Here is a 24,954-nt window from a genome sequence, read left to right as displayed (position 1 = left end):
TCATTAGCATACACAATGAGTTTACTTCTTTTATGCTTCTTTGTTTAAATTAATTCAAGTCTCCTTCCAATATCAATTCATTAGGTTAACTTTGTGAGCAATGTTAAATCCGAGGAACAACACATGAAAGGAAAGCTTATGTCAATTCATTCTTAGCCGTAGATATTAATTAAACAATAAACATACAGTTTGACCAATCAGAGCAAACTGTGCGTTCTACCTCGTCAACATTTTGGGTAATATAAGAGCAGGGCAGAGCTGTCGAATCACTCTGCTCCTGTAATGAACTTTGGAAGGCACAAGTAACTCAACGTTGCTTTTACTTTAAGGTAAGCCTTTTCTTTGTGTTGTTACCTAAAATAACATATGATTTATTTATCTTTAAAGTTTATCTTTAATGCGTGTATTGATTCTATCAACATTAAATTTGTCACTTGTATTTGCTAGTTCAAAGTCAGAAATCTTCATTCTTGTTAATAGTGAGTACATGAATATTCATGTTAAAAGGCTAAAAGCAATGACCTGTATGACCTGTAGAGTAACGTTACCCGTTATACCTGATAACTCTTAATTCAATTAAAAACGTGTCAGTGCGAGGTTTCAGTTGTTAAATTTAGCATTCCTATAATGAATTGCGCTCTGCTTATGTTATTCATCCCTTCCGAACATCTTGAGGGATTGAGTTCACTATTTGTAAGGTTAATTGGTCAGAAAGTGCGTCACCTTTCTTCGAGGCCTCAACAGAAATGTTTGGGTTTCTCATTCTCCGAACCATGAAAGCGAATGCTAATTGCCATGATGGTACATTGGCAATGAAGCCTGTTCGAGGCAGAGACGATGTTGGAGTAGTCATGGACAGTTTGTTGGATTGAGATGTTAGTTCCTTCTCCAAACGTTTCTGTAAGGCATAACAAAGCAGTTGGTCACTGCTTTAAGCGAATTGTTATTTTTCCCGTATCAGCTCGATATTCGCATACAATTGCTTAGATGCTTACAGTTAAAACAGTTAATAGGTGCGGTTGGTGGTATTAGGATGGGTTTTAATGTTCACGTTTACAATGTAGAAAACAGGGAAATGATCAGATTCAACTACATATGTGCATATTATTTTCATTTTACATTTCATGTTGCAGTTGAAGAAGTGTTTTAAAGGCGTCCGATGATCTGGAGCAACAATTTCCTTCCCGATATGTTTCCAACACTGAGTGTCCTTTGCGCTCTTTTGATACTGTGCTTCCCGTGTACAGATTCAAAGAATGACCGAAACCCTTGTCCCGCCACACCTAACTGCCAACAGAATGGTGTAGTTGTTTGTCAGGGATGTGGACTCCCAACATCTTTGGCGTGTCTTTATGGCAGTAATGGATGCGACCTCCATAGTGTAAGTACGTCATAATAGTTAAGGGAGCGACCTTCATCGTGTAAGTACGTAATGATAGTTAAAGGAGCGACCTTCATAGTGTAAGTGCGTAATAATAGTTAAGGGAGCGACCTTCATAGTGTAAGTACGTCATGATAGTTAAGGGAGCGACCACTTAATAGACATTGTGTTGTGCATGCCGTATTTTTGTTCATTTTGAAAAGATATGAAAAGAGGAATCATTGTATTACTATTTATACTACTGTTTGGGCCAGAGGGATTTGTCATCTTCTGATGATTCTTGTTTGGAAGGAGCGTTTACCATCTGTTTATTTATCTGAAACAAAGGTGATACGCTGTGATATAACTATTCAAAGCAGCGTTAAATCTAACTTACTAATATTGAAATGCTTTGATTTTATAGGGCCAGAGAACTGATTGTATGAATGGGGGCACTAAACAGACCTGTGCGTGCAAACCAGGCTATATGGGAGACATCTGTCAACATGACATCCGCAGTAAGTATTTGTTCACCACTCCCAATTCTCCTACAGACCGATCTTGTGTGTAACATTAGCATTTGACCCGGTTGTTCCTGATTTCCCTTAAGTTCAGCTGGACAGAATACATAGTACATTATCGATATGAATACCGAGACGTTTGCATTAGATTGCAACGCATATCCGGTTTAGAAAGTCTTCAATCCGTGGTTGTCGTAAAGGAAGCCAAATGGGATCGGGTGGCCAGGCTCGCCGACGAGGGACGATGTCAAGTTTGTCCCGCAATATTCCAGCATTTACGACTGCTACTATCCTTAAACAAAAGTAGTTTGTTCTGAGTTACAACATGCAAGGCCTTCTTAAAGCCTTAAAAACGGTTTCTGGTAGAAATGTCGAGGACACTGCTAAATTTGCATGTGTCCGCGTATTTATACAGGTGACCAATTGACTTGCCTTTGTATGTGTTTGTGACAAGTGGGTTAGGATACTTTAACCGATCAGCGAATACCTCATATCATCATTAATTAACAGTCATCCATAAACACATGCATATGATATGTTTGGAATCGTACAGTACTCAGGAAAGATTTCTTATCACTACGGAAATGATTGTGTCACTCTTATTTCCATCTCAAAGAGCATATCTGTTGCCATACATGTTCTACGCTCAGTACTATTTTCGTTCAAAAAGAAGTCAATTTACAATTATTTTTCCAGCCTGTCATGACATCTACAATGTTGCACCGGACTCAGCTAGCGGCGAGTATACTCTCAGGACTAACAATGGCAGTACCATCAGAGTTTGGTGCCGCTTCAGCAGCAGTGACATCATCACCTACTTCTCCAAATCCGCTGCAGCCACATTGACAACAGAGGATTTAAGTCTCCACTTCAACACTAAATCCAAAGTCAGCTTTGTTGCAAAGTGGAGGAACATGACACAATCCGAATCCACAATCTCTCAGCTTGATAGGTTTTCATTCCTACCTCTTGGCATCATGGTCAATGAATATACACTCTACACAAGCCCACACAACCCGAATCTAGGTCCCTATCTATACCTGGGTTTTCATCCCAAAGTCCTCCTTTCGAAAGGTTTCGTGCATGGATACAACGCAAATGGAGTTGACAAGTCATTCAGTAATTGTGACGGAAACCCCAATGCCTATTTCACCTTCTATACGAATCCCAATCAGCGTTCGCCTTCAAGGACAGGATGGGTGAACCCTCATCATCCTTTGACGGCTCACTGGAATTCGGGTGCCAAGATGTTAAGTACAACTGATCATCTAAACGACGACTACTTCTACGACACGGAACTACACTTCGGGGGATGTGGTACTTACGCCATCTCTCCTAGTAATCCAAGTCTCGGCGGTATAGGTCTCGGGGTTGTATATGGTCAGTATCATCAACTTAAGTAAAGTCTTATCTTTTGATAGAAATGTTCATTATAGATCTAGGTTTTACTACTTTATTTGTTTTTGTCATATATAATCATTTGCCTATTCATTAGCCTTTTCTGTTAATATCTCCAACCAATACTTTGACAAAACTGAATGTGATGTAATATTCCCTTTCTTCTCCAGTTCACGGCTGAACACAAAGGCCCTACCCTTAGACTGTGGAATTTAACGTTGTTGTCAAATGCCTGCAACAACAGCAAGAAGGAGCGCCATAGACCACGTGATGATTATCTATGATATTAAATTAAATAGGGGCGGTCGGGTAGCCTAGTGGTTAAAGCGTTCGCTCGTCACGCCGAACACCCGGGCTCGATTCCCGACATGGGTAAAATGTGTGAAGCACATTTCTGATGTCCCCCGCCGTGATATTGCTGGAATATTGCTAAAAGCGGCGTAAAACCATACTCACTCACTTAAATTAAATATATCGACTATATTATGTACAATAAATTTACTAAAAATCAACTTTTTTTTTTTCCTTTTTCTGAAAAGTGTAGGTGTTCAATGCACACGTGTGAATGGGGAAGTGATTAACAACTTATACTTACAATCGTATAATGGTACTGATTTAAGTTGCGAATTTTTTATGATTATGGATTTTTTTAGTAGCTATTAATTTACATGGATTCTTTACTCATTAATATTACATGTCATGTTCATTTCAACTTTCTGGCAGTAGATGTATACGCTGTACTGGTGTTAGGGTTATAACGGTGCTTGGGTTTCTCGATACATTTTTGTAATTTGTACACATTAACCTGATCAAAGCATAAATCGATTTTTGCAACTTGCTAAGTACAATTAAAATTTATCTTGCAGCTATCGCCACTGGTCAATCGCAGTTACAGTTACTTAGCAAACACATACATGTAAGCGTTAAACTGCGTAATTATTGTTATAGCGCGCCATTTGCCCTATTATTCCTCAAAAGAAAGTTTGATATTTGATAACATATCAAATGTAATTATGCTTTATATATTTGGTCTATTTTCTATCATACAAAATGTTACATCGCTTTGCCGAAGTCAACACTCAGTGTTACTGCTGCGTCAGGGCAACTCAAGCCAATCCTGTCATGTAATTAGAGTAGTCACTATGTGTAACAGTTTAATCCCTTAAGCAAATGTGCGCCTTCATCAGAATACACAAGGGCTTAATCACACCATGTGTCTTTGTTTAAATTAATTCAAGTTTCACTAGGTTAACTATGTGAGCTTTGTTAAATCCGGGAACAATACATGAAAATTAGTTATATGTCAATTTAATCGTTATTAAACAATAAAGATACAGTTTGACCAATCAGAGCAAAGTGTACGTTATACCTCGTCAATATTTTGGGTAATATTAGAGCAGGACAACACCAACTTCAGTCAAAAATTCCAAGATAAACTTAAAACAGAAAACAAACCCACAAAAGAACCAAACAATAACAATCTAGAAATAAATCAACCCTACACAATGGAGGAGCTCCTCTACGTAATTCAAAACAGGAAAAAGGGCACGGCCCCAGGATTGGGCCTAACTTCTTACCAAATAATTACAAAACTCCCCCTAAAACTACACCAGGCACTACTCAAACTATACAATCTCATCTACATAAACGGACAGGTTCCTACTCCCTTGAAACAGGCCCTAGTCATACAAATCCCTAAACCTAATAAACCAGCTAATCAAGTTAACTCATATAGACCAATATCCCTAACTTTAAACTTATGTAAAGTAATGGAATCAATGGCTAAAAATAGATTACAACATTACTTAACCCAAAATTAACATCATAAACCCAGATCGAAGCGGTTTCACTCCTGGCCGCTCAACCCTAGACAACCTCGCCCGACTAGAACAAGATATTAAGACAGGACAACTAAATAAACAATATACTACAGGCATCTTCTTAGACTTCTCTAAAGCTTTCGACATGGTATGGCACGATGGGCTAATACAAAAACTTTAAAAAATAGGACTCAAAGGTCAGATAATAAACTACATCCAGGACTTCCTAAACAATCGTAAAATAACCGTGGGTACAGACCAAACTCTATCGGACCAATGTCCCCTAGAAAATGGCACTCCACAGGGCAGTATCCTCAGCCCCACCCTCTTCAATATAATGATAAACGATCTTTTCGAGGGCCTATCCCCTAAAGTAAACACATCAAATTCGCAGATGATGGAGCCATCTGGATCCGCACTAAAAGCATGAAAATGGCCCAAAATTTACTCCAAAAATCTCTTAATAAAATACAACAATGGGCTGACAAATGGGGCCTCTCCCTTAACTCAGAAAAAGCAACAGGAATAATATTCGAACATAAAAACATGAAACCAGCCTCCCCAATCCTCCAGCTAAACAATCAAACAATCAAATTTCAAAAACGAACCAAATTCTTAGGACTTATTTTCGATGAACATCTCTCCTGGGATGCTCACATCCAAAACCTAACAACTAAATGCAGTAAAGACCTAAACACCCCAAGATACCTAACTGGCTCTAACTGGGGAGCCTCCAAAAATACCCTCCTCTCTCTCTACATATCACTAATTAGATCAAAACCAGACTACGGCTGCGCCATATACAACACCTTAAACAAATCTCTATCTAAAAAACTTGACTCAATACAATATCAGGCTCTCAAACTAATTACACGCACCCAACATGGCACCTCCTACACCTCACTCCAGGCCTTAACAGGAGAAATGCCACTTAGTCTACGCAGGGAACAGCTAAGCTTAAATTTCTTGGCTGCGTCCCAATCAATCCCCCTCATCCAAAACTTAATAAACCAAAACATTAGCCCCAAAAACCAAGCTCTAGCTCGTAAATACTCCTTACTTACCCCAATATCCCAAAGAATAACAAATTACCTAAATGAACACCAAATTAAAAATCTTAAACAAAACTGCAAACAATCAAATATCTTCACCCCTAAACTTAAAATACCCAAAATAGACACAACACTGGCTAGCCAAATAAATAAACAAACCGACCCAAACATAGCGAAAACTACCACACTAGCATACATACACGAAAATTGGCCAAATTGGTGTCACATCTACACGGACGGATCCTCAGATCCGACCTCCAAACACACAGGTTTCGGAGTCCATACCACACAACCAACTAAAACCACACAATCCTTCCGACTCCCAAACAACCAATCAATATTCACGGCAGAACTAATGGCCATGGCCTCAGCCCTCCATAATCAAGAATCCAAAAACCACACAAAAAATCCTAATACTTACCGACTCCCTAAGTGGACTGCAAGCCCTCCAAAACAAAAATACCAAAAAAACACAATAACCTATCAAATCAAAATCACATAAACGAACAAACATCCACCATACCCAGCTCCCTTAGTTCTCCTCCCCAACACCATCGGCATCTATTCCAAATCTCAAAATTCCCAAATTCTATATAAGCAACCCCTAAAGCCCCCTCTTGGGTTGCACAGACCACTTTCGCCCCTTTCGGAAACACATTAAATGGCCTGGCCGGGCCCGTGTGCGAAATACAATATCAGGCTCTCAAACTAATGACACGCACCCAACATGGCACCTCCTACACCTCACTCCAGGCCTTAACAGGAGAAATGCCACTTAGTCTACGCAGGGAACAGCTAAGCTTAAATTTCTGGGCTGCGTCCCAATCAATCCCTCTCATCCAAAACTTAATAAACCAAAACATTAGCCCCAAAAACCAAGCTCTAGCTCGTAAATACTCCTTACTTACCCCAATATCCCAAAGAATAACAAATTACCTAAATGAACACCAAATTAAAAATCTTAAACAAAACTGCAAACAATCAAATATCTTCACCCCTAAACTTAAAATACCCAAAATAGACACAACACTGGCTAGCCAAATAAATAAACAAACCGACCCAAACATAGCGAAAACTACCACACTAGCATACATACACGAAAATTGGCCAAATTGGTGTCACATCTACACGGACGGATCCTCAGATCCGACCTCCAAACACACAGGTTTCGGAGTCCATACCACACAACCAACTAAAACCACACAATCCTTCCGACTCCCAAACAACCAATCAATATTCACGGCAGAACTAATGGCCATGGCCTCAGCCCTCCATAATCAAGAATCCAAAAACCACACAAAAAATCCTAATACTTACCGACTCCCTAAGTGGACTGCAAGCCCTCCAAAACAAAAATACCAAATAAACGAACTAAATTAATCAATCAAATACTTAAAAGCTCCAACGACCGAACTAAGGCAGGCAAACAAATAACCTTCTTGTGGATACCCGCCCACGAAGGAATATACGGTAATGAAAACGCCGATAAAGCAGCTAAACTATCCCTCAAAATCCCAGAAATAAGCTTAAACTTACCCATCTCAATATCAGAAATTAAAAGTGTAAACAAGCAAAAAATCACAAAAATGGCATAACCTATATCTAAACTCAAATAGCCAAATCAAAAAAGTGCTCAGCAAACCACTAACCAAACCAGAAAATTTTCCATCCATCAAAAAACATCGACAGAGTAATCACTAAACTCCAAACAGGACACACCAACCTAAATAACCACATAAAACAAATAAAAAAACACACTACAGGTAACTGCCCACACTTCAAACAATTAGAAACCCCAGAAGACGCACTCATCCACTGCACACACTACCAAACACATCGAACCGCATTACAAACCACCCTCAATCTAAACAAGGCTCTCACTCTTGAAGCAATACTAAACCCACAAAATAAACTAGAAAACTTCAAGGCCTTGGGCGTATTCTTGATCAAAACGGAACTAATAAAACGCATCTAAAAACACAATAACCTATAAAATCAAAATCACATAAACGAACAAACATCCACCATACCCAGCTCCCTTAGTTCTCCTCCCCAACACCATCGGCATCTATTCCAAATCTCAAAATTCCCAAATTCTATATAAGCCACCCCTAAAGCCCCCTCTTGGGTTGCACAGACCACTTTCGCCCCTTTCGGAAACACATTAAATGGCCTGGCCGGGCCCGTGTGCGAAATACGCATCAGTCGGAAAGCGCACGTTAAGTAAGTAAGTAAGTAAGTAAGTAAGGACATAGCTGTCTGAATGGGCGCCTGCGTTAATGTTTAATGTGTGTATTGATACTATGAACATTGAATCGTGTCACTTGTATTTGCTTGTTGAAAGTCAGAACTATGATTTGTGTCTTTTGAATAAATTATGACTTATTTAGAAAATATTTAAACGAGGATCCAAAATGAGAAATTGGTTTCATTTATGTCCTTTATCTAAATCAGCCAGAAACATGGGTTGATGCAATTTTACCTAATTATATGAACGAAAGGATTGTATATACATATATAAAGAAAACAAAAAGGTTTGAGTGAGCAATGTGAATGTACATTGTTTCTCTATTTCTTTTCTTTCCTTTCTGTCATTCAGTGTATTAACTTGTAAATAAGCATACATGTAAATCCATTTGAAAAGGCGTTCTAAGTTGTGATGACGTGTGCCTAATCATTTTCATGAGAAGAAATTATGTTTAAACTGAAAATATATCATTGTGTATATGTACAAGTATATTGATGTTGAAAAGCTTGTATAATGCATTCCTTTTGTGACTAATATGCTAAAAGACATTGTTGGACCTGACGTTACGGAACTTAGTAACGTGAATACTAAATATAGTCATTCTAGATCTAAAATAAGGTATCATTAATATAATATGTATTAAGCTGATATTGACAACCTTTGGTATGTTTTTGTATGTACTCTGTATAACAGTGGTTCAGTGTTAGTTTCATAAGGCTTACTTGAAATATAAACTTACAAGAGAAGTAACAATTTAATCATAAACCTTTTTTCGTTTTTAATGTAGATTTGGGGGAAATTACATGCCGTTTTGTAAAGGCTCATTGAATAATAAAATGTCGAGGTATGTAACGATTAAAATTTAAACATACCTTGTTTTTAATGTAATGTGACTTGTATGACCCCGATAACACTTAATTAAATTAAATACGCGTCAGGGGGAGGTTCAATTTAGAGTTGTTATTATGAATTGGGTTCTGCTGAGATCTTTCGGTGAGGCAAATTATAAATATAGTTCGGTTTAGCTTCTTAAAGGTAGTCTCCTCATATTAACTTGTGTCTGCCTCATGTGGAACGAAAGTACAAGAAGGCACAGGTCGAAGTGAAACCAGCGAGAAGATGTGTGATCCTAACAGAACAAGCATCGTAACTGACGCGAATCTCGAATTCCAACCAATAACCAGAAAAAAGCTGCATCTGAACTGGATTCGTGTCCTTCCCGCACTGAAACATTGTATTGTCAAGTTCGGGGGACTGGATCCATTTTGATTCACCCTTGTGTCTGGTCAACCGCCGACTGCTTTCGAACCTCTTGCAGGATTGAGTTCAGTTGTGATTTTTTCCATGTCAGCTCGTTGATTCGTGTAGAATTGCCCAGATGCTTACAGTTATAACAGTTAAAAGATGCGTCTTGGTGATATCCGGAGCAACAATATGTCCTTCCCAATATGTATCCTTTGCGATCTTCTGATACTGTGTTGCCCGTGTACAGACGCAAAGCATGACCGAAACCCCTGTCCCGCCACACCGACCTGTCAACAGAAAGGCGTAGTTCAAGGATGTGGACTCCCAACGTCTTTGGCATGTGTTTATGGGGGTAATGGTTGCGACTTACATCAAGTAAGTGCGTCATGATCGTTAAGGGTGTGACCAACTTATTTTTGGCATAGGTATTGTTATATTGTGTTAAGTATGTCCTAGTTTATAAAAGAGAAGCGTTAAAAACACCTTGTCCAGACTCGAGTCTTCATAGACCGCCGTCATATAACCGGGTTATTGCTGATTTAATCACCTGAATTAGAAATAAAAGAAACCAGTAATATCGGTTTCATATTTATATCTACATTAAGATTCAGAGTGACCAAAACTATCCAAAAGACTGTCTTACGAGGGACGACGTCAACTTTTCAATAATCAACGTTTCCTTTAATTCGAGCAATATTCCAGTTGCTCCAGTACACATTTTATAACTTTAAGATACAATCGAGCATGCTATTTCTACGAAGATTGCAAAGAGCGTAATAAGACTCTTGTCCAAAGTTTTTGATCAGGTTTGCAACATGTAAGGCCTTAGTATAAAAGCTTTTAAAACGTTTTATGGTAGAAATGTGGAGGTTATTTACAATTTGACACATCAGTAACACTAATGATGTCTGATGTCCTGGAATCTGGAAGGTCAAGGTGCAATCTGTAGCCAAGAGAAGGTGGCAACTGTAGCCAGGTCAAGGTGGAATCTGTAGCCAAGTAAAGTTGGAATCTGTGGTCAGATCAAGGTGGAATCTGTAGCCAAGTCAATGTGGAATCTGTAGCCAAGTCAAGGTGGAATCTGTAGCCAAGTTAAGGTGGAATCTGTAGCCAGGTCAAGTCGGAATCTGTAGCCAGGTCAAGGTGGAATCTGTAGCCAAGTCAAGGTGGAATCTGTACCCAAGTCAAGGTGGCACATGTTGCCAAGTCAAGGTGGAATCTATAGCCAAGTCAAGGTGGCAACTGTAGCCATGTCAAGGTGGCAACTGTAGTCATGTCAAGGTGAAATCTGTAACCAGGTCAAGGTGGAAACTGTAGCCAAATCAAGGTGGCAACTGTAGTCATGTCAAGGTGGCAACTGTAGCCATGTCAAGGTGGAATCTGTAGCCAAGTCAAGGTGGAATCTGTAGTCAGGTAAAGGTGGAATCTGTAGCCAAGTCAAGGTGAAACTTGTGGCCAAGTCAAGGTGGAATCTGTAGCCATGTCAATGTGGCAACTGTAGCCAAGTCAAGGTGGCAACTGTAGCCGAGTCAAGGTGGAATCTGTAACCAGGTCAAGGTGGCAACTGTAGCCATGTCAAGGTGGCAACTGTCGTCAAGTCAAGGTGGCAACTGTAGCCAGGTCAAGGTGGCAACTGTAGTCAAGTCAAGGTGGAATCTGTAGCCAAGTCAAGGTGGTAACTGTAGCCAAGTCAAGGTGGCAACTGTAGCCGAGTAAAGGTGGAATCTGTAACCAGGTCAAGCTGGCAACTGTAGCCATGTCAAGGTGGCAACTGTCGTCAAGTCAAGGTGGCAACTGTAGCCAGGTCAAGGTAGCAACTGTAGCCAAGAGAAGGTGGCAACTGTAGTCAAGTCAAGGTGGAATCTGTAGCCAAGTCAAGGTGGTAACTGTAGCCATGTCAATGTGGCAACTGTAGCCAAGTCAAGGTGGAATCTGTAGCCAGGTCAAGGTGGAATCTGTAATCAGGTCAAGGTGGAATCTGTAGCCAAGTCAAGGTGGCACATGTTGCCAAGTCAAGGTGGCAACTGTAGCCAAGTCAAGGTGGCAACTGTAGCCGAGTCAAGGTGGAATCTGTAACCAGGTCAAGCTGGCAACTGTAGCCATGTCAAGGTGGCAACTGTAGTCAAGTCAAGGTGGCAACTGTAGCCAGGTCAAGCTGGCAACTGTAGCCATGTCAAGGTGGCAACTGTAGTCAAGTCAAGGTGGAATCTGTAGCCAAGTCAAGGTGGTAACTGTAGCTAAGTCAAGGTGGCAACTGTAGCCAAGTCAAGGTGGTAACTGTAGCCAAGTCAAGGTGGCAACTGTAGCCAAGTCAAGGTGGAATCTGTAGACAAGTCAAGGTGGAATCTGTAGCCAAGTCAAGGTGAAACTTGTGGCCAAGTCAAGGTGGAATCTGTAGCCATGTCAAGGTGGCAACTGTAGTCAAGTCAAGGTGGCAACTGTAGTCATGTCAAGGTGAAATTTTTAACCAGGTCAAGGTGGAATCTGTAACCAGGTCAAGGTGGAATCTGTAGCCAAGTCAAGGTGGAATATGTCGCCAAGTCAAGGTGGAATATGTCGCCAAGTCAAGGTGGAATATGTAGCCAAGTAAAAGTTGCAAATGTAGCCAGGTCAAGGTGAAATCTGTAGCCAGGTCAAGGTGAAATCTGTAACCAGGTCAATGTAGAATCTGTAACCAGGTCAAGGTGGAATCTGTAGCCAAGTCAAGGTGGCACATGTTGCCAAGTCAAGGTGGAATCTATAGCCAAGTCAAGGTGGCAACTGTAGCCATGTCAAGGTGGCAACTGTAGTCATGTCAAGGTGAAATCTGTAACCAGGTCAAGGTGGAAACTGTAGCCAAATCAAGGTGGCAACTGTAGTCATGTCAAGGTGGCAACTGTAGCCATGTCAAGGTGGAATCTGTAGCCAAGTCAAGGTGGAATCTGTAGTCAGGTAAAGGTGGAATCTGTAGCCAAGTCAAGGTGAAACTTGTGGCCAAGTCAAGGTGGAATCTGTAGCCATGTCAATGTGGCAACTGTAGCCAAGTCAAGGTGGCAACTGTAGCCGAGTCAAGGTGGAATCTGTAACCAGGTCAAGGTGGCAACTGTAGCCATGTCAAGGTGGCAACTGTCGTCAAGTCAAGGTGGCAACTGTAGCCATGTCAAGGTGGCAACTGTAGTCAAGTCAAGGTGGAATCTGTAGCCAAGTCAAGGTGGTAACTGTAGCCAAGTCAAGGTGGCAACTGTAGCCGAGTAAAGGTGGAATCTGTAACCAGGTCAAGCTGGCAACTGTAGCCATGTCAAGGTGGCAACTGTCGTCAAGTCAAGGTGGCAACTGTAGCCAGGTCAAGGTAGCAACTGTAGCCAAGAGAAGGTGGCAACTGTAGTCAAGTCAAGGTGGAATCTGTAGCCAAGTCAAGGTGGTAACTGTAGCCATGTCAATGTGGCAACTGTAGCCAAGTCAAGGTGGAATCTGTAGCCAGGTCAAGGTGGAATCTGTAATCAGGTCAAGGTGGAATCTGTAGCCAAGTCAAGGTGGCACATGTTGCCAAGTCAAGGTGGCAACTGTAGCCAAGTCAAGGTGGCAACTGTAGCCGAGTCAAGGTGGAATCTGTAACCAGGTCAAGCTGGCAACTGTAGCCATGTCAAGGTGGCAACTGTAGTCAAGTCAAGGTGGCAACTGTAGCCAGGTCAAGCTGGCAACTGTAGCCATGTCAAGGTGGCAACTGTAGTCAAGTCAAGGTGGAATCTGTAGCCAAGTCAAGGTGGTAACTGTAGCTAAGTCAAGGTGGCAACTGTAGCCAAGTCAAGGTGGTAACTGTAGCCAAGTCAAGGTGGCAACTGTAGCCAAGTCAAGGTGGAATCTGTAGACAAGTCAAGGTGGAATCTGTAGCCAAGTCAAGGTGAAACTTGTGGCCAAGTCAAGGTGGAATCTGTAGCCATGTCAAGGTGGCAACTGTAGTCAAGTCAAGGTGGCAACTGTAGTCATGTCAAGGTGAAATTTTTAACCAGGTCAAGGTGGAATCTGTAACCAGGTCAAGGTGGAATCTGTAGCCAAGTCAAGGTGGAATATGTCGCCAAGTCAAGGTGGAATATGTCGCCAAGTCAAGGTGGAATATGTAGCCAAGTAAAAGTTGCAAATGTAGCCAGGTCAAGGTGAAATCTGTAGCCAGGTCAAGGTGAAATCTGTAACCAGGTCAATGTAGAATCTGTAACCAGGTCAAGGTGGAATCTGTAGCCAAGTCAAGGTGGAATATGTCGCCAAGTCTAGGTGGAATATGTAGCCAAGTAAAAGTGGCAAATGTAGCCAGGTCAAGGTGAAATATGTAGCCGAGTCAAGGTGGCGTCTATCGCCATATCAAGGTGGCATCTTTAGCCATGTCAAGGTGGCAACTGTAACCAGGTCAAAGTGGCAGCTGTAGCCAGTACACTTCTGGGGTCATCTTGACCGTTATTAGTGCACGACTAGGTCGCCCATATATGAAGAATCAGTAAGCAGATTCTAAAGGATCAAAGAGAGTTTCATGTGTTGATTTCAGTGTGGATGGGTGATAACTTACTGAACAACTGACCCCATTTTATTCACGGCATAACTTGTACTGATGTTGTTAAGTCATGTCTTTTGATATACTTTCATTTTTGACAAACTAGACTGTACTTTCTAAGATCTAGATATCACCACGTTAAGCGACAAATGCCCCTTGGATCAGGGATCAGTTCTTGATTTAGCCCCTTCGTGGCGAGCGCCAGGCATAGTTACAAGAACCACCTTTTTAAGTCCCTTGGGATGACGCGTCTGGGGATCGAACCCCCGACCCTCCGTTCTCCGGACAGACGCTCTATCCACCAGACCACGGAGGCGGTAGGTGTCCCAGAAACGAAGTAAAAACCCAGGAGAGGGAAATGATTCTGATTAAGTCCGTATTTTGATAACAATGAAAATGTATTGACAAACTAAATAACAGAATACTACTTGAAAAAGTTTAGGACAGGGATAGTGCATCTAATCAAGGCAGAGGACCTCCATCAAGCCAGGATCGACACAAAGAATTAAGTTTGATCAGACTTCGTACTTTTTTTTCATTTGTCCACTGTTTTGTTTGATTAAAGATCACAGTAGCTAAAACGGATTTTCTTCCATGATTGTTTGACGTCGGATTTAGACTGGACCTATCGTGTCCATGATATATAATGTGACTCATGAACACCAATTGTCATTTGTCACATCTGACTCATTAAGTTTCAATGTTTTCACGGGTTTTATATTTTTCACACTACTGTGCTAAATGTTCTTTGGGCTTGGGCTTCAATAACCATGGCAACCATGATTAAGCGAGCTCACGGTTTGTCTTGTCACCTTTATTGGCAGACAATTAAAATAACCTCAAGGACATTGGAGATGAAATCAGCTGAATTCTGCAGCTCAACCCTACTTGTTGCTCAAATGTGATGTGATGCCATGGTCTGTTCGTCCGGCGTCCTGCGTCATCTTCTCAAAAACCATGGCCGCCATGGTAGGCAAATAATTTATACTGTGAATTCAATTGGAAACAAGAAAGCATGGCTGTTTGAATCATTAAACATATCATAATTGTAGATTGATTTCACATATAACTGACATTTCTTTTCAGGAAGGACTCCACTCAGTAGTTCAGGGTATCAGTAGGTGACTTTATGCAGTGTGACCTCCTCCGTGGTCTAGCTATAGTGGTAGAGCGTCCGCCCAGAGAGCGGAAGGTCCGGGGTTCCATCCCCGGTCGCGTCATACCAAAAGACGTTAAAAGATGGTAGTTGTTGCTACCCTGTCTGGCGTTCGGCATTAAGGGGCTAAAACAAGGACTGGTCTGCTCGGAGTCAGTATACTGTGTCTGAGTGGGGTATTCATGTTAAACTGCGGCACGGTATCTCAGCGGGCTAGCACTATAAATCGGCTGCAGTCCGGACTAGTACAAGCAGCCACACACACACACACACACACACACACACACACACACACACACACACACACACACACACACACACACACAGACACACAGATACACACACAGACACACACAGACACACAAACACACACACAGGCACACACAGGCACACACAGGCACACGCGTGCATGCACGTCGCTATATAAGTGCAATAATCTGGGACGCGACGTTAAAACCAATTTCACCTCACCTTATGAAGTGTAATATTAATGTCCAGGGTCCCATCCATGCCTTAGACCACCAACATGTATGGCTGAGAGTCCCTTGGTTGGCCTCGACATTCATGCTCCGTTTGCGATATTATGAATACTGACCATGATACGAACCTTTACATTTTAGTCACACCCCATCTTCCCTTGCGAAACGTTTGGACCGACAAAGTTGAAATTTCACAAAATCTTATTCTCAAGAGCCACAAAATTAAGAAAGATAAACTTAATGAAAATGGTTAAAAGTAGATTCTGGTTACTTCAACGCATCATGATCGGCAGTCACCATTAGCGTCTTAGTCGATGTTACAAAGAATGTCAGTCTTCCATATATTATATGCTTTGCACGAAAAGTAGGCATAGATTATTGCCACCATAATAAGATTGTCGTGATGCTAAAATATCAAAATTGATCATTTTGTTAAATATTCACAGGTGTGAAGAAATCAAATATTTTCAAACTTCTTGTCAGAAGCTACATGGACAAGAGAGTGCAAATTTGAAAAGGTTGCACAATCTTAGACCCCACCGCAAAGTAGCCACACATTTCATCGGACTATCTGCCTACACTGAAGAGCATATATGATCAATATTTGATCCTAAGATACTAGTAATAGATTTTGACAGAAATAACTGTTGTTTTTATTTTAATGATGGCGATTAACATATTTTAGACTCCACTGCAAATCACACTCCATCCGACAGCTTGGAGGTGTTATGAGTGTTTGAATGAAGTATATCACATCCCTGAGGCTGGGAGGATTATCGTTTACGAATGAGATGGATATCTTTGGCAGAGGTGTTTTGCACGTGACAGAAAGTACCATTTGTCATGTTTCTCAGGGGCCGATGGAACTGAGAGAGACTGACCACTGTTGTAATACGGTGACTGGTCCCATTCCCTATATGTTCACTGTGATATAACAGTACTTGTGTCAGTTAACAGACTTTGGGGAAGCTGTCTCTATACACATACAAGTGTTGTGCCCAAGAGTTTAATTAGAGTTATATAATTAGAGTTGAGCCAGAGAATAAAGTCTAGATGCCTTACATGAAACGTCTGTAGTTGTTCCAACTGACAAGGAACAATTAACAAAACCATTACATGTAAGCATCACTACATTAATTGTTTTATCAACGAACTTGGTATGAGTGACATATAAAACGATGTCACATGTAAGGCCAGAATGTTAACTAAGGAATAAATCTTGACTCTGAAACCAAAAGACATGTCCATTTCTCTTTATACTGGATTCAAAACAACTGGATTTAAACATGTACAAAGAGAGAGAGAGAGCTAATGCTGGGTCCACCAAATGTACCATCATATCCCTGTCGCATAGATTTACCGTAATCCTTAATACAGCCAAGGACGGACTTTCTGGATATTCACAGAAAGTATTTGAGAAAGTGGATTTAATATCATATGGATTCTCAAAGACTCAAAGGATTTGCTTGACCTTACAATCTCATACCGTACAAGTATCAGGTCCAATTCTGTCAAAACATTTGACTTTATAACTTTGTACCCCATTATCCCAAATGACAAACATAAGTAAAAACTTCATTCCTTGATCCATGGTGCTTTGTTACAAAACGTGGTGATCATAGAAACAGAAACATAATTATCTATCTTCAGAGGTTCGGGACAATGTGACAAAAATGAAAGCAAATGACATCTGAAGTTAAATGAGAAAACAATATGTGAAATGCTGGATTTCCTCTCTGATAACATTAATGTAAAATTTAGGGAAGGGCGTTTAGGTGAGAGGCAGGCACCCCAATGGGTACCAATTGTGCTCCCTTATTTCTGGTCATTTTCTTTATGCGTATGAAACGGAATTTGTGCTCGGATTGGCAAAGTCAAAACTAGGTAGTTTGAGGCCAAAACATTTAATTTAGACTTCAGGTTTTTCGATGATCATATATCGTTCACTAACCATCAAATAGCCAATGCCACTGATGTACCCACCTGACCTAGAAACAAAGGAGACCGCCTCATCTGTTTCATATTTAGATCTATGCATACAGATTCAGAGTAACAAAACACTCCCCACAAGACTGTATGAGTCCAATAGTCAACTTTCCCTTTAAGTCGAGCAATATTCCTGCTCCTCCAGTCCTTGATGTCTACATTTTACAACTTAGGAGGTACAATCGTGTATGCTCTTACCAGCAAAATTTCAAAGAGCGTTATACAATACTTTCTGAGAAGTTGTTTGATCACGGTTACAGCATTCAATGCCTCAGAAAAACTTTCAACAAGTTGAATGGTAGACATGTGGAACAGGATACGCTCACCTTTTCGAGAACACATAGTATCATAGCTACTGGATTGTGATTCATAAACATATGCTCAGGATAATATGAATCGCACAATCGACTCTGTTTTCGCAGGGATTGCTTATGAATCTGGAAAAGGTTTTGTCTTTTTCGTTTACAGTATGTTATATTTTACATGTTTAAATTACGAAGTTTTTTCATAAGTGTTTGCTCAGTGTTTGATCGGTACAGATACAGGGCTCCGTTGTGTGCAACGTGTTTGTCAAATATACTGTTTGGGAGATGGGATACTTTATCGATAGGACCTGTTTTAATTAATCGTTGTACAATGGTCGTACATAAGTGGTACACTAAATATATACTTTCAACAATGGACAGTAAAATGATATTTTCTTATTCATTTTTTTAAATTAGATAATTAAAGAAGGTTTATTGCTTATGGTTTTTTTAAATGGTATGCTTTTCATTGTTTTCACTTTAATATCAAAATCTCTCATTTACAAATACAAACGATTAAAAACCTCGTATTTTAACCCAGGTCTAGTCCTTTGGATTTTAGATACCAACGTAGTTTGGTTTCATTGCAAATACAGATGTAAAATTCTAGTTGAAAATTCATTGTGGTAAGTCTTAACGTAAAAGAATGAAAAAGTTTTTTTTCGATTATCTCAAAACTTTATTGACGTCGGATACAACGTTTTAACATGACTGCGACAATACGTTATAAAACGGGTCATCCTCATGCGTCAGCATCACCTGGGCAACGTGTGATAGGAAAGAGTCACTGTACTGACGTATGTTGGGAATGGTTTATAAACAAGCCTGAAGAGCAGTAAGACTCAGTGCCACACATTTAAGTACCAGCAGCACAGTAGCATGAGCCTCCTTCACAACATTGATGCGTTCTACGGCCTTACTGTAATGGACCTATACAGTGGCGCGGCCGATTTTACAGAAAATACTGCAGATGGAGGAACCGACAAGCCTAAAGAGACAATCACCATAGAAAGACGACTGAAATCAAGTATGAATCTTAAAAGAGAGAATAATTCCACCGGACCTAAGCGTAGTCCAAGAGCCTCCATTGTTAGTGACAGTAACAAGAAGAATGATGGACAACATAATAAGCAACGACGCCATAGCAGCTGTGGATCATTAGGGTGGAAAGATCGGGTTCAGAAGACTCGTAAATCGTCAAAACATGACCGAAAATTGTCGTCTGAAGTCAGTCAAAGTGTCGAGTCAGATATCCAGATTCTATGTGGTTTTGAAATGACACGAGGCAGAAAGGGGTCATTTATGCAGAGAACTAGGGCCTTGGACAACAAGACAGGTAGTGTTTTTTATTAATACGCTGGCCATTACTTTAACCGACATCGATTGGGTGTATATTGTGTTATGCAGTATAAAACGATTTGTGGAGGTATAACGATGCTTGATGTGGAGTACTGCAGTGAATCAATGGACAAATCTTCGTATCAAAGAATGTTCTAGGTTGTAACTGGTTGAGGTTTTTAAATATGTAAATATATTTTGAATACTGACTGAATTCATTTTGGTTATTTTGATTACACCTGTCACTGCATAGCTGATGCTAAATGACTTGACGTGTTATATATCTGTATAATGTGTACAACTATCGCTGTTTATCCAATAAAAAGATAATAACAAATGTGATTATTTTTTTATGTTGTATATATATAGTTCTATACAGTTAGTGAATGCGAAATATAACTGAGTGAGTGAGTGAGTTTGGTTTAACGTCGCTTTTAGCAGTATTCCAGTTATATCACGGCGTGTCAGCTTAATGTGGGAAGAAAGCGATGCTGGTCTCAGACCATTACCACTTCGGTGAAACCCACGAGCACTGGTATGGTGCTGACAAACCTAGAAACATAATTGGGGCGAATCGGGATTCAAACCCACAATCATAGGTTTCTGGCGTGCCCAAGGGACGCAACTCTGCACAGCGAATCGCGGCGCCTTAGTCGACTGGGCCATCCGTGCCCCTGCGAAATATAAAGTTTCATCCAAAAGCGTTTTCCCCCGCCATGGGCCACATTGTGTCAACACAAAATACACATAAAAGGCCCCATTCACTGGGCAGAATAATTTATGGTACCACTTTTCGAACAAAATCGTGGTGGGGGATAATAACTGCACATTTACAGTTACACAGCTGTTCATCAAGAGACAATATGTCAGTGGTATTTCTCTTTGAAGAGTTGCCAGAAGCCATTGTTCATGGGTTCGATCAAGGCTTCTCGCGTTGTCGGGGCCAAAATGTGTTTCAGGAGAAATGGGCCTGGTAAAAGCTCACCGAGAAGTGACAGAAACTTCTCAAACCGTCTTTGTCTCACATTGACCACTTCGGCTGTAATTACATCTTTAATCGATCGTTTGCCAAGATCACTGACTCATTTGGCTTGCAAAATCAAGACAGTCTTTTCCCCTGAAACGTATTCTCCATGAATCCGTAAGTAGATCTTGAGTTAACGCACATTTAACTTGTCTAAATTCAAATTTCCGTCTTGTGCTTCCCCGATCAGAGTCTTTTAGTCTTTGAGGCATATCATACACGTTCCTCCATAGCGTACGTCATAACATATGGACAGAACTCGAGATGCACCTAATTATTCTCTAACTATTATAGTTAAGAACATAACCTAGCACTATTACACAACAAATAAGGATTTAAGAAGAGACATCATATTATATTGACTTTAGGTGTAAGCATGCTTTATATTTTCCACAACAGACACCTTGAATTCATACATGAATGGTCTACCCCTCATGCCAGCAATACATGTCATAGCATGGAGGAAAGCCCGAAGTGATGCAGGTCTCAAGACGTTTATCACTTCGGTGAAACCCACGAGCACGGGTATGGTGCTAACAATCCTAGAAACATAATTGGGGCGAACCGGGATTCGAACCCACAATCATAGGTTTCTGGTGTGCCCAAGGGACGCAACTCTGCACAGCGAATCGCAGCGCCTTAGACGACTGGGCCACCCGTGCCCCCAACACCCTAAAGACCTGTTACACTTTTAACATGGAATGTTCCCTGGTCCTGTCTATAAAGACCTTGATCGACCTAACCTAACGACTGAAGGTGTCGTTGAACATGTAGGAAGGTCACAGACGTCTGTCTGTCTGTTTCGTTTCAAGTGACAGAGATACAATTATGAGTACGTCAAGGGTTTGGATGTATTATTATTGTAAGACAACAAACACAGCATGCTCTAAAGCTAAAGAAAATTTGTTTGGCGGAAGTTATGACAATCAGATACACGTAACAAACTGATAGCAGTTATCCTACTGGTCAAGGTATTCAATACCGTTTTAACCTCGTCATGTTTCCAGGTCTGTCTGCACCATACTCGTGCTCAATGGATTCCCCAGAGTGGTAAGCGTCTAACGTAATCACATGTGCACAGGCGCGGTCGGGTAGCCTCGTGGTTAAAGCGTTCGCTCGTCACGCCGAAAACCCGGGTTCGATTCCCGACATGGGTACATTGTGTGAAGCCCATTTCTGGTGTCCCCCGCCGTGATATTGCAGGAATATTGCTAAAAGGCGGCGTAAAACCATACTCACTCACTCACATGTGCACATCAAGCTGGCACGCCCTCATATTACCCAAATGCTGTTCAAGCGTCGTCAAACATATGAATACGTATGAATATAATTAACATCTAGTGGTCTCTAAATAATCAAGTCTGGACCAGACAATCAAGTGAGTGACATCATGAGTATCGACCGACGCCTTTGCATCAACCATGTCACCGGGCCTGATCAGGAAGTCAATTTTTACCCGGGGTAACCATAAACATCCGGGTCAGAAATGATGTGCTCTTGTTAACAATCACAGAATTGTCTGGTCCATACTCGATAAAGTCTGTGGTCATACAGCTGGAATATTGCTGAGTGAGGCTTAAACAACAAACAAACACCTAGTCGGTCGTCACATGCGTCATTCGTGAATAAAAACCACAACACCATGTTTATGAATCAGTCACTCAATACGTGAGAATATAATTAAAGCCTATATTCGAGTAGTGAGTCCCCATGTTCCTGAAAGATGTAAAAAAATAACTTACATCTATTTAATCTTCATGCTGAAACAATGTTGAGGTTCCCAAGGCGAAATAGTGTCTCATAGAGTCCACTGGCGGCCCTATTAGATTTCTGACGAAAGTTTATATAATCGGATATATACTCACACGCAAAAGAAACGCAAGAGGTTTTAAGCAAATAGGTAACAAACACGGAACCATAAATTGTTTTAGCATTTAGTGAAGCCTGATGGTGTTATCAATATTTTTGGTTGCATTTTGGAAGCCCCGAGTAAAAACGCAACATAAAAAACGAATCGCCAAAACGCACCATTTCAATGAATATGTGGGATCATGCACCCATTTCTCTATCGGACGTTTGGAAGCTGGAGAGTCTGTCGAAGATGTTGCCCGTCATTTCAACGTTAACATAACCACAATTTACCGTCTCCTACATCGATACAATGCTACACAGACCACAGATGACCTTCCTCGGAGCGGTCGTCCTAGGGTCTCCACACCTCGACAAGATCGGCAGATTACCCGTCAACACCAGCGACATCCGTTCCTAAATGCAAGTGAAAGTGCTCGACAGACCATAGGAACACATAATCGACACATTAGCCGGGAGCACTGTAATCCGACGTCTCCGTTCCAACAACCTCAGATGTCGTCGACCAGCACGACTTCAGTGGGCACAGGGTCATCACAATTGGCGTCATCGTGAGTGGAGGCGTGTCATCTTCTCTGATGAAAGTCGCTTTTGTGTCTCCCATGCAGACGGAAGGGTCAGAATTTGGCGGCGTGGAGGTGATCGTTTCGCTGACAGAAACATTGTGGAAAGGGAACCATGGGGTGGACCTAGCATCATGATATGGGCAGGGATTGGACTTAATGCAAGACCCATGTGCTTTCTGAATGTTGGTCAAGGTCGGGGACACGGCGTCACTGCTCAGCGGTATATCGACCAAGTGATCAGACCCCACGTTGTTCCATTTTTTGCACAACATCTACAACACATTTTCCAGCAGGACAACGCTCGTCCCCATGTTGCCAGACCTACCATGGCCCTTCTGCAACAACACAACATCCGTGTTCTACCGTGGCCAGCCCTCAGCCCTGGTCTGAACCCCATCGGACACTTGTGGGATGAGGTTCAAAGGCGTCTGCACAATGTGCGCCCAGTCCCTACAACTGCCAATGAACTACGCACAGCTGCTCTGGATGTGTGCAGGAGGATCCCGAGGGCCTTCAAAATCGTCTGATCCACTCAATGTACAGGAGATGTGTGGCAGTGATCAATGCTAATGGTGGTCACACCAGGTATTGACTGACATTTTCGTTATTGACCCGAAACTGTGTAAGCCCTTAACATTTGAAAAAAAACAATTATGTCATCTGCCTTTTAATCCATTTAACTGTCTTCAGTCAAATTTTTGTCAATCTTGCCCTATTAGTATTTCTTGTCTTTACTGTTGAAAATAAATAACATGTATACTGCATACTCGACTTGCGTTTCTTTTGCGTGTGAGTATATATATGAGAGCATTCCTGTGTCTAATATGAGCTTGAGGAAGCGATTGAAATGGTTATTTTCATGATTGAAAAGAACAGTATCAAATTTACTTCAGTAAGTCACAGTAACAAAAGAACGAATGTGGCTTGTGCAAAAGGACAAGTTACACAAGCAGTGAGGCATGGTTTGTGTGCATCGCTGCATCATGGCAAGGAAACATGTCAGACTATTTCTCTTATGAGGTAATTCCAGAAAGTTTTGCTGGTGAAGATTTAGAATCAATTGACTACCATTCAAGTTGTTACCAAATTTCGCCAACAACCTGGATCACTCCTGTTAGCCCCTTCAGTTACTATCACACATCTACGTAAACGTACAACCTTATGGATAACAACTTTTTGTTTATTGCATATAGCGACGTTTCGATGTAGATTCTTACACCGTTATCAAGCTGGAGTGACAACAACCAAGTGATGAGAGGTATGTATGCATAAGCAGCAGATTAACTCTGACAACAACAGGTCACAGATAACAAGTAGGGTACAGATAATTGGTTGAAGCCAATCTTTTACCGTGAGAATAACAAATTGCACACAGATAATGACACAGTGATGGGGAGCCAATGAGAGGGTATCGATGTCTGCTTGGTGCTTAAGTAATCTGCTGATTTGATGAGAGGTCTTGCCGATGTACGAGTACGGTAGGGTGATTGAGATGGGGGCTGATTGGTTTGGGTTTGGGCTGGAGTGTTCTCCTCTTGACTTGTGTATGGTCAAGGTCAATATGTTGGTAGAGTAGATGATCATGGCTCTCGTGAACATCTTCATGACCTAGACCAAGTTTTCCAGAGAAAGTTACGCGATTTTTAATGCTTTTTTCTTGTTTCTATCGACCTTGTGTTGCGAATTTTCCCCAAATTGCCTCACCTTCTCTTAAACTTCTACCTAATCTCTTAAAAACCAGGGATTGGAAAAGTAACACTCCACGGAGAATATGGGACCATGTATTCTTGGTTTCTGTGGTCTTTCTTTTCCTTTTGAGTTGCATGTAGATACAAGCCAGAAAGGTTTAGGAGCATTTTTTACCAAACCCAAGGTGGAGAGAAGGGAGTGATCCGCATGCAAGTCTTGGGAATCAGAACAAAACTCTCGTGCATATAAGCTAGAGTTCTTTTGTTCAAGTTGGCACTTACTGTTTAAATATCATGACTGTCTGCATAGACACAAATTTATAGTTCTAACTGAAAATACCTCCCTCACATATGCTCTTACCAGTACAAAACTGGAT

General features: G+C 41.1%; 1 protein-coding gene across 1 annotated transcript; it reads left to right on the top strand.

Annotated features, from left to right (window-relative positions):
• Positions 1–1,159: 1,159 nt before the first annotated feature.
• LOC139479287 (uncharacterized) lies at positions 1,160–23,416 on the top strand. Its single transcript, XM_071262149.1, has 4 exons — positions 1,160–1,381; positions 1,785–1,878; positions 2,578–3,261; positions 23,262–23,416. The coding sequence occupies exons 1-4, from the start codon at positions 1,160–1,162 to the stop codon at positions 23,414–23,416; spliced, it is 1,155 nt and encodes a 384-aa protein (XP_071118250.1).
• Positions 23,417–24,954: the final 1,538 nt, after the last annotated feature.

The sequence above is a fragment of the Haliotis cracherodii genome, unplaced genomic scaffold (genome assembly GCF_022045235.1).
Source record: "Haliotis cracherodii isolate W230 unplaced genomic scaffold, xgHalCrac1.p SCAF_4, whole genome shotgun sequence".
Taxonomy (NCBI): domain Eukaryota; kingdom Metazoa; phylum Mollusca; class Gastropoda; order Lepetellida; family Haliotidae; genus Haliotis; species Haliotis cracherodii.
Note: the sequence above shows the minus strand (reverse complement) of the source record. Positions and strands in the feature narration are given on the sequence as shown.

Coding starts and splice junctions, on each gene's coding strand:
- LOC139479287 (XM_071262149.1), top strand. CDS start 1,160: ATGATCTGGAGCAACAATTTCCTTCCCGATATGTTTCCAACACTGAGT. Junction 1,382..1,784: donor ATGGATGCGACCTCCATAGT/GTAAGTACGTCA, acceptor TTGATTTTATAG/GGCCAGAGAACTGATTGTAT. Junction 3,262..23,261: donor AGGTCTCGGGGTTGTATATG/GTCAGTATCATC, acceptor TACCGTGGCCAG/CCCTCAGCCCTGGTCTGAAC.